General features: G+C 40.3%; 1 protein-coding gene across 4 annotated transcripts in view; it reads right to left on the bottom strand.

Annotated features, from left to right (window-relative positions):
• SDCCAG8 (serologically defined colon cancer antigen 8) overlaps positions 1-13,608 on the bottom strand; it is a 247,714-nt gene that overhangs the window by 171,122 nt on the left and 62,984 nt on the right. For all 4 annotated transcript variants that reach the window (XM_011981160.1, XM_011981162.1, XM_011981163.1 and 1 more), the window contains one exon: positions 1,988-2,140. In XM_011981160.1, coding sequence (XP_011836550.1) covers positions 1,988-2,140 — 153 coding nt within the window. The remainder of the gene's footprint in view (positions 1-1,987; positions 2,141-13,608) is intronic.

Genomic DNA, 13,608 nt, shown 5'->3' with positions numbered 1-13,608 from the left:
GCGATAGTCACCTCCAGACCCGGACCGCGATAGTCACCTCCAGACCCGGACCGCGAAAGTCACCTCCAGACCCGGACCGTGAAAGTCACCTCCAGACCGGGACCGCGAAAGTCACCTCCAGACCCGGACCGTGAAAGTCACCTCCAGACCGGGACCGCGAAAGTCACCTCCAGACCTGGACTGCAATAACCACTTCCAGACCTGGACTACGAGAATCACCTCCAGCTGATCTCCAGGCATCGATTCTGCTTCTCCTTCCAATCCATTGACAAAATGATTTTTCTCAAATATAAATGGCATCGTGACACTGACAAATTCAAAGCCATTCAATGGCTTTCCATCCCTTTTTCGACAAAACTGAAAATCCTTCATATGGATTTTAAAGCCATTCATGATTCCATCCCAACATAAGTCTCCAAACTAATTCCCACTACTCTGCTTCTCTCTCTCTATGCTCCAGCCATCAGGGCCTTCTCCAAATTCCTAGAAAGTGCGATCCTTTCCAGGTCCAGAGTCTTGGACATGTTATTTTCCTGGGCCTGAAACCCTCTTCCCCTCTTCACCTGACCACTCGTCAATGCTTTCAGGTCTCATTTTCAACATCTCTTTCTCAGGAAAGTCTTTCGTGACTGCCTAGATGAGGTCAGATTCCTGTTACCCATGTCCACGGTATCCTAAACTGAACCTTATGGCTTTATCGCAATGATGATCGAAAACTCACTTATGAAAATATTTGTGTAATGTCTACTTCTCCTACGAGTTTGTAAGCTTCATGAGGAAACTGCATCGTTCCTGTGACTACAACATTCCCAGCCCCCCCAGTTAATATCTGTTGAGTGTGGAATGAAGAAGAGAGAGGAAGGCATAAGAGGACTGCTAGAAAGCACTGAAAGAACCATGGACACCGAAGACCTGGAGTCTACAGCTGTGTCATCTGCAAGGCTGTGCGATTTTTACCAGCTGAGATCACCAATCCAGGGCAGAGAAGGTAGGTAGTAGGGTTTTGACAGACACAATTTTAAAAAATGGATAAGACGACAAGGACATTTACAGAAAATGCCTGAGTTTACTCTTATTAAGACTTAAAACTCACAGGGCAGAAGTTGTGATTTTTCTCTATACATATCTTTAGGCCTCCACATTGCTTTGCACACAGTACATTCTCAGTATATATTGATTGAATGAGTTAATTATCATACATTGGAATCTTATAACAACATAGAATTTAGAGTACAAGCTGTGAGTCCACTTTTCAAAACAAACATGTAACGCAGTTGTTTTGGTTACTTGATGGACCACAACTTGCTCAATTCGAGTCTAGTCAGCAATTTTAAAGCTAGGTCCCACTCAACTCTGTATTCTAGTTTGTGAACTCTTTTTCAAAGGCTGCTCATTTCATGCTGTCTGTTCCTTTCACCTTAAATTTCTCTCTTCATCTGGCTACCATCATCATTCACCATGTATACAATTTGTCAGAACGGATTTCATACAGAGTGCACAATCACTTTTCAATTTGTCAGAACGGATTTCATACAGAGTGCACAATCACTTTCTCTTGGTGACTCAGTTTCTTACAAGCGTTTTCATCTTCTCCAGGTTTAATTTAGGGGTAGGAGATAAAGCAGGGGAGTCATCTCTCCTTGATTTAGCCAAGGTTGAAATAAAATCTGGGTATCTTCATAGCATGCCTCTGGGAAACATGACAGAGGGAATCCAACAGAATGGCAGGATTTACAGTAAATTTTGTAATTTCATTTTATGGAATTTAACTGATTATTTTATCTGAAAAGATCAACACAAACTATTGAGAAATATATGAAATGATAAAACATTTTTATGAACTCTAAATTATAAGAAATTTAACTACTTACATAATAACAATTTTAAAATTTACGGTTCATTCAAGAACTCCAGCCTATGGAATCATCAGTGGCATCGTAAAAAACCTTTCTTCTGCAATGTGGATAACAGCAGAGTCCTTAAGTACCTTTGATCCCATGGACTCCCTTTCTTTCGTTATTTCCTTTTTCATCATGTCTTTCTCAATGGCCCTTTTCTCTTGCTGAGATGCAAGTTCTTTTTCAAGTCGTTCCGCCTGCCTCTCCAGCTCCTTCCTCAACTGGTCACACTGGATTAAAGCCTGCCAGGATAGAAGAGATTGAAAGAGGAGTTTAGAATTTGGAAAAAATATGGGGAAAATGAGATAATTAAGCTTTAAGTATATTTAAAATAGTTAAAATTCACTATAAAGCCTATTAGAATAATTTTGTATTTGTTTATCAATACCACTTATTGACCTAAGAGAGTATCCAAATGTTACATGTATTGACATAGTTCAGTTTTCATGATTAAAGCCATATTAATTAATCAATGACAAAATTCAGGTAATGAACCTTGATGAAGGCCACAGATGAGCCAGAATTTTAAAAAAGGGAACCAGGAAAACTAAGTGCTCGAATATTTTCAATTACATATCATGTTTCTACTACAAGAAATACATAAACATCCAACTTAACTCATTTCTTATTTGCTCATGGATAAAAATTATTGGAATACTTCAAATGGTAGATCAAAATACTACAATGAAATGTTGAATATATCATTACACACAGGCATCTTTTGTTTAATACTATATAATAATCAAGTTTCCTTAAATATAACCAAGAGAAAATTTAGTTCACTCCCCTTAAACATACAACTGAAGTAAAAATTATGTAATAATCATAAGTTAAATGGAAAGACTCAAGACAGTATTCACTACTTAGTTTTATGAGGATCTTCCATTTCTGGTAAAGTTCATAACTGTCCTTTACTGTAAATTTCCCACTCTGCATTTCCAGAAATAAAAACTCTCTAACTTCATTTTGGCCACTTTTACCATATCTTTATTTATAACACCCAATAATAAAATATGACTTCAAAAATCCCAATTTGGAGGGGTCTTTTTTTGTATAAATGTATGGGGTACAAATGTAATTTAGTTACATACATAGATTGCATAGTAAAATCCCAATTTTTAAAAATCCTAATAAAAGTAAGGTACTATAGCATCTTATAGTCTTATTCCAGTGGCCCTTATGTACGATATCCACCTTACACAACCTCTCTTTTCTCCTGAAATGGTAGAAAGAACCCCAGGTCTCATAAAACTCACATGCTACGTGATTATAAATTTCATAGTCACATTTGATTTTAATGGAGACTGAAATGGCCTCAGTAAGCACTGTAAGTTTTATGCATAGTTATGCTTCCCTCTGGTGAAAGCTGTAATAAATTCAGACAATAAATGTCTAGGATATGTGAATTTTCCTCTCTTCATCTGGAAAGCATTAAACTCCAATTTCTTTTGGTCTTTCTGAAAAGTTTCTATGCTCCCAGCATAAAATGTAAAGGTACAATTCAATTGTCTCAGATTAACTAATAAACAAATACAATGAGTAAAAATGATTCTTCTAGGGAGTTAGTCCCAAGTCCAAATTCCAGCTGAGAATGCCTGGAAAAGGAAATTTTAAATTAGATATTAAAATAAATGAAAAGGCATACTTTTTCTATAATTTAAGCCCTTGGAGCTTGAAATATGAATTAGTTACTTTTGTGATTCGAAATGTAATTGCTCTTGTGAAAAATATTTCACATGAATCTAGTAAATGTTCATAACTCTCCCTGATATAATGAATACTACTGGTATGAATAGACAAAATGCTTACTTAATATAAACCAATATATCCAATCAGAAAGTTTTCAATTGAACAAAAACTCAGGAGTCAACATCATTAAGTATAGGAACAGCGGAAGAGACTGAAGATCTAAAACCAGGCTACCATGAAAGGCACCTACAGAATCAATTCAAAGAACTCAATCAACTAAGGAACAAGCAACAGTAAATAATCCTGGCACGATAAGAGGTGTAATGCCAAGATAGGATGATACAGCGAAAAGCACAAAGTGAGAAGCTGTAAAATCATGTAAACAAAACCACTGCTAAGGCCTTGGTTTTGTGGATAGTCTTCTCTCTATTAGGACTAGCCACCACCAATGGTTGAGGATGAGTAATAAGCAACACAACACTGATTACAAATATTAGGTTAAAACCTGGTTATTGGCCGGGTGCGGTGGCTCACGCCTGTAATCCCAGTACTTTGGAAGGCTGAGGCGGGTGGATTGCTTGAGGTCAGGAGGTTGAGACCAGCCTGGCCAACATGGTGAAACCCCGTCTCTACTAAAATACGAAAAATAGCTGAGCATGGTGGTGCATGCCTGTAGTCCCAGCTACTAGGGAGGCTGAGGCAGGAGAATTGCTTAAGCCCAGGAGGCGGAGGTTGCAGTGAGCCGAGATGGCGCCATTGCACTCCAGCCTGGGCAACAGAGCGTGACTTGGTCCCCAAAAAACACACAAAACAAACAAACAAAAAACTGGTTATTGATGTCTCTTAGCGTGTAACCAACAATTCCATATTATCAAATAGCTTTTAAGGCTAGGCGCGGTGGCTCACGCCTTTAATCCCAGCACTTTGGGAGGCCAAGGCAGGCGGATCACGAGGTCAAGGGATTGACACCATCCTGGCTAACACGGTGAAACTCCGTCTCTACTAAAAATACAAAAAACTAGCCAGGCGTGGTGGTGGGTGCCTGTAGTCCCAGCTACTCGGGAGGCTGAGGCAGGAGAATGGCATGAACCCGGGAGGCAGAGCTTGCAGTGAGCCGAGATCACACTACTGCACTCCGGCCTGAGTGACAGAGCGAGACTTCGTCTCAAAAACAAACAAACAAACAAAAAAATAGCTTTTACTTTTATTTGCTTTGATTTTAACATATATGCTCGGTCACAATGAAGAAAATAGAAAAGCGTAGTAACACTTGGAATCAGAAAAATGATTTATTCTTTCTAAAGATAACTCAACTGGACCGCACATACTAAAAGATTTGGGTGTAGTAAACAAATATTTATACACTATTTCCATTAAAGCTTTCTCTTAATTCTAGAGTTTCTTCTCCTATTTTCCAGAATCCCTGTCGATTGAGTACCCCGATAACCATTCAGTAAAGACATAGTAACCGACTTCTCAAAGGCTAAGTCAGTAAAAAGTCAACTACCATCAAATGATGGATCTTTATAGTAACTGAATGCTATACATGGGCAATTGCCATTAAATGATAGATCTTTACAGGTGACAAAGTTAATTTGGGGCCTGCAGCTGTTATTTCTCTCAGTAGTTTCCAAGTCCTGGCTTCTCTCCCTTCCCTGAACACAGCCCTTTCCTTGGTGGAAATGGCTTTAGGTCTTAGGAAGTTGGGGAATTATACATTCCCCCCCATCCAGCAGACTCATTCCTGAAGGTACATTTTCTTTTCTGGGAAATTTCTTTAGCTGTGGTCATTCTATGTTGACATATTAACATTTTTTTCAAACACAGTTTATTGGACTTGATATTCCCAGTCCTGGTTTTATTAAACCAAAGGGTAGGCACTACTATCTTAGGCAGTCAAAACATTTTCAAAAACAAAATTTATATCTTGTCAACTAAAATTTTAAAACAGGAGACCTATTGTAGACCATATAAAAGTCCTTCCCAACTGCTAGGGTTAGTTTTCAAGAAATCTTTGTGACAGAATAATTCATAACTAAGGAATTAAGATCTTATGAAATTATACAGCTCACACCTGTGAACATGAACTTTAAGGCTTATAAACATTTTTATTTTTACGTAATAATAAAGCCCACAAAATTAAAAAGATTAACACATTTCAAGCATCTAACTTACAAATAATGCAAACTATTGATTTTAATTTATAAACCCTTGCTAACCAGAAATTTACCAGTCTATCCCTATGTACCATTTTTCAAGATACTTAATACTTTGTTTTTGTTTTGTGACAGATAACATGCCTATCAAGAAGTATTGTTTTCTATACTTGTGACTACAACTCAGTGCTTTTCTGATTTTATTTTTAATCCAGGTTTCTAATTCCTGCCTTTCTGACTCCCTGTAATCCAAGAAACAGAATAATTTGGATATTTCAAAAGGGGGAAAAAAGTCTTTGTAAATATTTGTTCAACCTACCAGGTTGCTGTTTTAAAAACTAATATTCAGAATATCACATGTAACCAATAAATAGGTACAATTATTATGTATACATAATAATTAACTTTTTTAAAAAGTTCACACCACTTACCCATGAAGGTATGTGGCAGGATAGGTCTTAGCAAATTTGAAATAAATACTTTGCTCAAGTTGTTATGAGTAAAAAAGAAAAAAAAATTTTTTTTCCTTAGAGGGTTATGTCATTATAGATATGCCTATGGTAACTTCATGCCACAGCCTGTACCTTCAGGCCATTCCACATACCTCTCAACAATTTCCCTGCCCAACACAAGCAGGCGGGCCTAAGGCATGGTTAACCTTTTTATCTGCTTCTCGTAGCTTTATCAAGGTGTCTTGTAGCATTATCAAGGTGTCACTGCAAAAGCCTCTACTTTTTCTCACTATTTAGTCCCAGGTGAATTTTTTTCCTCTTTTAAAATTATCACCAATTGAGACAACTTCCATTTTCAAACAAAAACATTTATTGAGCACCTACTATGTGCCAGATACTTTGCTAAGTGGCATATATGGATTATTTAACCCTCTAAATACATTTTAATTGGTTCTTATCACTCAATTGAAGAAACTGGTACTTCAAGATATTCAGTAACTTGCCCAAAGCAGAGACCTAGAAAGTGGAAGAGTAGGGAGTTTATCCAAGATAGTTCCACACAAGAATCTATGCATGGCATTATACACTTCTCAAGTTATGTATTTATTTTCTTAGGCATTTTCACTGCCACTATGAATGTTAAATATGTAATTCCTTCTACTTAGCATGTGATACCCAAATGTCACACTAGATGGCAACAAACGTCAAGGAACTAAACAAAGTAACCATTTCATCGCTCAGTAAGTAGTAGGGTTTTAAATTAAAATATGTATGCCATCTGACTTTTTAATATGCTCAGAAAGCAAAAATTCTAATGTGTTTTAACATACCTTCCAGATAAAAACTACTAGACTTGCAATACATTTTGTCCTTGCATTCATTATTACTAATTTACTGAAAATGCTATAGATTCCTAACGAACAATAGCGTTGCTTGCTCTCAGCTATTACATTTTTTTAAAAAATTAATTACAAAACTTCACATTAATAATAATTGACTTCCATTCAACAAACATTTATTGTTAATTAAGACGTAAATGGTCATGTGTGAAATACAATGATAGATGTCACAGACCTGATTTCAAGGTCTTCTGGTAGAGAAAGCTGTGTAAACAACTACCAAAATTATACACCACATCAACAGGAATATAGAGGAAAAAGAAGTTAAATCAAACAAGAAGGGGCTGGGGAAAACTTCTGGGAAGACTGCCACTGGAATTGAGCCTCAGATGGAATAGATATTTCACAGATTAATACAAGGCAGAAAAATACACCTTGAGCAAATGAATGCAAATGGCCAAATGTAGGTCATGTTCTGGCAACAGTGAAGGTGGTATGAAAGAGTAGAGTGAAAGAGCAGAGAGTGAAAGAGAAGACGAGCCAAGTTGGAGTGGGGCTAGATTCGCCTTTTATTCTACTGCAAGAGGGGAGCTACCTAAACAGGGAGATTTATAACTCAGGAATTACAAATGTTATGAAAGCACTGTGAAAAGTATGCTGGAATTAGATAAAATTTGAGGGAAACCAACTAGAAAGCTAGTGTAACTGTCTGCATACTTGGTATAAGAATACATGAAGTATACCACTGGGCACGGTGGCTCACACCTGTGATCCCAGCACTTTGGGGGGCCGAGGAGGGAGAATCAGTTGAGCTCAGGAGTGCAAGGCTGTAGTGAGATACGATCACACCACCAAGCCTTGGTGACAGAGCGAGACCCCGTCTCCGAAAAAAAAAAAAGAGCATGTGAAGATGTGAAGACTTGAACCAGGGCAGTGGTGTAAGAATGAAAAGGTAGGCATAGTTAAATAGAAATTTGACTCTGAAGAGAGAGAGAGAGCGAGCTTGGGAACTGATGGAATGTCAAGAGCAAGCATAGCGAAGAACCAAGATGTTTTAAAGAATGCAAGCCAGGGCTGCGGTCAAGATGGTGCTGCCTTTGTTTGAAGACGATCACAGAGAAAATGGTAGAAGGAAAAGGAGTGGTAGATGGGAAGGCGGAGCCAATGAACAGTTTGGTTGTGTAGAGTTTCAGACGCCAGCAGTGTGTCATCCATAAAAAAGATCTAGTAGCTGTAAAACACTAGGGCTGGGGCTCAGGAGAGTAGTTAAAGCTAAAGGCATAATGTGGGCATATTCACTGGTAATATTTGGCCACGTGAGGAGAAATGAATCCCAGGAAGTCAAGGCAACATGGGAGGAGGGCTGGGAACTAACTCTGAGGAACATCCACACTTCAGACTTGTGGAAAACAAGAAACAAGTTAAAAGAGACTTAAGAGTGGACAAGAATGGTACAATGTGGACCCATGAGAGTAATGTATCAGCTAAATCAAGGGAAAGAGATGGTATGTTATGACAGGAGAGTTAACAGGGTTCCAAATCTATAGAGTTTGAGTCCAGTGAGGATTGAGATGAGGTCACTGGGTTTGGCAATCAGGAAGTGACCAGTGATCATTAAGTGAGCACTTCAGCAACATGAAATCAGGCTACAATTCGTTCAAAGCCTGGCTGCGATGTGCTCAGAAGTGAAAGGAAAAGCTACCAGGGTGGACAACTGTTGTGAGATGTCTGCCAGTGAAATGAGGAATGGACAGTAATAAACCGAGTGAAAGATGATCACAGCAAAGCTGCTTTTTGTTTACTTAAATGAAGGCTGTGGGCAGGATGAGAGGGAAAAACAGTGAAGAGGAAAGGATAAAGGACGCCAGAAAAATGTGATGACACAGAAGTGGGAGACATCAAAAATGGGGAGAAAGATGTTCATTTCGGGAAATAACAGGGCCAGAAAAGAAAGGAGAAATAAGGAGAGGAGGCATTCGAGGGATGAGAAGATGCTGAGGAGGCTCTTGTCAGTTGGTCCTTAGTCAAGTGTGAAGCAGGTCATCTGATGAAAGTCAGGTGCCAGCAGTGGAGTTTGAAGTGAGGAAAGTGGAGTTCCTGGCTAGAGCATATAAGGTTTTCAACTGCAGAGAAAAGAATTGTTCAATAGTACCTACAACCACTGAAGGTGACTAGGATTACTCTTCAGTGGAATTCATTAAGTAGATTTTTTTTTAAGATGGAGTCTCACTCTGTTGCCAGACTGGAGTGCAGGGGCGTGATCTCAGCTCACTGCAACCTCCGCCTCCCGGGTTTAAGCGATTCTCCTGCCTCAGCCTCCCGAGTAGCTGGGACCACAGGCGCACGCCACCACGCCCAGCTAATTTTTGGAATTTTAGTAGAGATGGGGTTTCACCATGTTGGCCAGGATGGTCTCGATCTCTTGACCTCGTGATCCGCCCACCTCAGCCTCCCAAAGTGCTGGGATTACAGGCATGAGCCACCGCGCCCAGCTATTAAGTGGCTTTCTAAAATGACTTCCTTCAGCAATGCTTAGGAGGCTCAAACTAGTCATCAAAAAAAAAAAAAAAAGGTGTGATTGGGCCTAAGTTTCACTGGGTACTTTTGCTGGCAAAGTAGGTAAGCTGGAAAGATAAGAATAAAGGAATTGTAAAGTGCTAGTGAGAACTGAGTTGCAATTTCCTTCCTCAGTGGATATTTACTCAGTACCAATTTATTATGTGCTGAGATCTATGCAAGATGCTATGGATTTAATGGTGATCAGGATGGAGAAATTCCGTAACCAAGGGACTAGCGCAAACTGATTAACCATTGTTTAAGTTGTTACAGATAGCACTGAGCCAAAATTGCAAGTCATGTAGTCCAGGCATGTGCAATGGGAAAAAGTTTTAACCTCCTAATTGTTTTTATTTTATTTTACATTTTTGTTGAGTCCATAGTAGATGCATATATTTGTGGGGTACATGAGATGTTTAACCTCCTCATTGTGAATACCACCAGCCTGGCAGACTGGCTGCACCGGTATCACCTGGGGCTACTCAGAAATGCCTCTGAGACCAATCTTCCTGATCTTGCTGCAGAATGAGACAGATTTGAGTGTGGCCTCTTGCCTCCTTGCCAGTCAACTTGCAAGAAAGCCTTTTCTTTTCTTAAAAGCCAGGGCCATAGCATTGGCTTCTATGTGCATAGGGAAGCAAGCCCTTGGCTTGGTGACAATTTTAAAGTTTAACAGAGATTTCTCCAAGAACTTAATATAGAGCTACCATTCAACACAGCAATCTCATTCCTGGGTATATACCCAAAGGGATATATATCATTAAACCAAAAAGATACATCAACTCAAATGTTCATCACTGCATTGTTCACAACAGCAAAGACATGGAGGCTGGGCATGGTGGCTCACACCTGTAATCCCAGCACTTTGGGAAGCCGAGGCGGGTGGATCACTTGATGTCAGGGGTTCAATACCAGCCTGGCCAACATGGCAAAACCTCGTCTTCACTAAAAATACAGAAATCAGCCTGGCGTGATGGTGCACACCTGTAATCCCAGCTACTCGGGAGGCTGAGACAGAAGAATCACTTGAATCCTGGAGGCGGAGGATACAGTTAACCAAGATCACACCACTGCACTCTAGCTTGCGCGACAGAGCAAGATCTCGTCTCAAAAAAAAAAAAAAAAAAAGGCATGGAATCAATCTAGGTTGATCAATCAATGGCAGGCTGGATAAAGAAAACATGGTACATATATACCAGGGAATGTATACATCCATAAAAAAGAATGAAATCATGTGCTTTGCAGTGACATGGATGTAGCTGGAAGCCATAATCCTAAGCAAATTAATGCAGTAACAGAAAACCAAACACCATATGCTCTCATTTATAAATGGGAGCTAAACGTTGTGCACACACGGACATAAGCATGGGAGCAACAGACACTGCAGACAACTTGGGGTTGGAGAGAGGGGGGCATGGGCTGGAAAAGTACCTACTGGGCACTATGCTCAATACCTGGGTCCACCATGTAACAATCCTACACACGTACCCCTGTATCGAAAATAAAAGCTGAATTTTTTTTTAAAAAGTTTAATGAAGGATACGGACAAATAAGCAATAATAATACATTTTGATAAATGCTCTAATAAGTAGTGGTTCTCAAATGGGTGCAAATTTGCCCTCCAAAGGACATTTGGCAATGTCTGGAGACATTTTCGGTTGTCACAACTTGGGGGAGGAGGGTAAGTTACTGGAATTGAGCAGGTAGAGGCCAGGAATGCTTCTAAACATCCTACAATGTGGAGAACAGCATCCAAAACAAAGAGGTACGTAGCCCAAAATGTCAATAGCGCCAAGGTTGAAAACCCCTGCTATAAAGGTGTATTAGGGGTACATCAAATCCAGGCAGGGGAGATCAGTGGTTTCCTAGAGGGAGTACCATGTGGGCTAAGACAGGTAAGGCTAGAGAAATATACAGGCAGTGGAGTGGAGAAGAATGTGTATGGCACATACAAAGACTCAGAGGCTGGAGAGAGGATGGGATAATCAGCAGGGTTCTCACCACTACCACTATTTATTGAGAAAATATTTTGTGCCTGCCTGGGTTTGTATAAGATAACCAACGTACATTTTTAAAATGCAGTCCTCATTCACAATCCTACAAGTCACATATTTCTCCGTTTTACAGATGAGGAAAGACTGGGGCACGGAGAAGTTAAAGTAACTTGTCCAAGGTCACATAGCGAGTGAATGGTGGGGCCACAAGTTGAATCTAGGTCTGGCTAACTCTAGTAAGCCCATGTTCACTCCCTAAACGCTCCTGGCTTTGACGACAGCTGAGTGTACTGGGGGACAGGGTGTGAGAGGAGGAAAGCAGCAGCAGCCTTGGAGGACAAAAGGGAGCCACATTATGACAGACCACGGGCATGGGAAAGAATGTGGAGACTGTCTTGAAGGCAGTGAAAATTCACCGAAGGATTTTAAATCAGAGTCACACGATCAAATGTGTGTTTAAGAAAGATCGCTTCTGGCTGCAGTGCAGGGAGTGGAACGAAGGAGGGAGGCAAGCTAGGAGGAAGTGTAGTAGATAAATCCAGAGAGTACTCAGCTTCCATAGGAAAAGTGTTAATGAGGGAAAGAATTCAAGAAAACGTTAGAAACTCAGACCTGTACTTAGTGACTGGTTAAAAGTTACGGGTGAAGGACAGGGTGAAATCCAGTTTTCTGATCAGAGCATGTTAGTGGATAAAAGTGCCATCCAGTAAGAGAATACAGAAGGGGCAGCAGATTTGGGAGAGTGACTATGTGAATTCAATTTGAGATTGTAAAATTTATATTTAAATGGGAAGAAAAGAAGACCAGCCTGGACACAACAGATAAAATGAGAGATAAAAAGAATGCTGAAGAACTAGAGGCGAAGATGAAGACATGCAGCAGATTTAACTTTGACAGGGAGGAAAGAAGAGGGAAGGCTCTAGTCAGAGAGTGTGGTTTCAGAGTTTGAGATCTTAGGGGCACTTCAGTTCATGCGGGAGGTTGGCGTAGAAGTAGGGGATGTAGTAGAGTTAAGGAAGCTGAAGAGTATTAGTGTTTTGTGTATCAACAACATGGAAATTCAAACATTTAAGGACAACAAAAGAGACAGAATGAAGAGGAAAAGGGTCAGATGTTAAAACTTTTAAAAAGGGGCCAGGCGCAGTGGCTCACGCCTGTAGTCCCAGCACTTTGGGAGGCCGAGGTGGGTGCATCACCTGAGCTCAGGAGTTCGAGACCAGCCTGGCCAACATGGTGAAACCTCGTCTCTACTAAAAATACAAAATTAGCCGGGCATGGTGGTGCATGCCTGTAGTCCCAGCTACTTGGGAGGCTGAGGTGGGAGAATCACTTGATCCCAGGAGACTGAGGTTACAGTGAGCCGAGATGGTGCCATTGCACTCCAGCCTAGGCTGGAATGAAACTCTGTCTCAAAAAAACGATAATAAAAATAAAACTAAAATAAAATAGAAAGGGTCAAAGAGCACCTTCTCGATTGAGAAATTTTATTGATTAGGGAGAAGAGAGACAACACTGATTTCAAAGAGGAGTGTGATATGGTTTGGATACCTGTCCGCTCCAAATCTCTCGTGTTGAAATGTGACTTCCAGTGTTGGAGGTGGGGCCTGGTGGGAGGTGTTTGGGTTATGGGGGTGGATCCATCATGAATGGCTTGGTGCCCTATTAGTTATCCTGAGGTCTGATGGTTAGAAAGAGCCTGGCCCCTCTCCTCTGCCCTCAGTCCTGCTCCCTTGTGAGGCTTGCTCCCCTCTGCCTGCTGTCAGAGTGAAAGCTTCCTGAGGCCTTACCAGAAGCATATGTTGGTCCCATGCTTCGTATGCAGCCTGCACAACATGAGCCAAAATAAACCACTTACTTCTCTTTATAAATTACCCAGTTTCCACTCTTTCTTCATAGCAATGCAAAACAGATTAACACAGAGTGGTAGCTTAATTCCAAAGAGGAATAGGACCTGAGAGTAAGTGTCAAAACAAAGCCCTGGAAATGGCAGTCGGGAGTGAAGTAACTGCGGTTTCCTCCGTCGC

This window comes from Mandrillus leucophaeus, unplaced genomic scaffold (genome assembly GCF_000951045.1).
Source record: "Mandrillus leucophaeus isolate KB7577 unplaced genomic scaffold, Mleu.le_1.0 Scaffold220, whole genome shotgun sequence".
Lineage (NCBI taxonomy): Eukaryota > Metazoa > Chordata > Mammalia > Primates > Cercopithecidae > Mandrillus > Mandrillus leucophaeus.
Note: the sequence above shows the minus strand (reverse complement) of the source record. Positions and strands in the feature narration are given on the sequence as shown.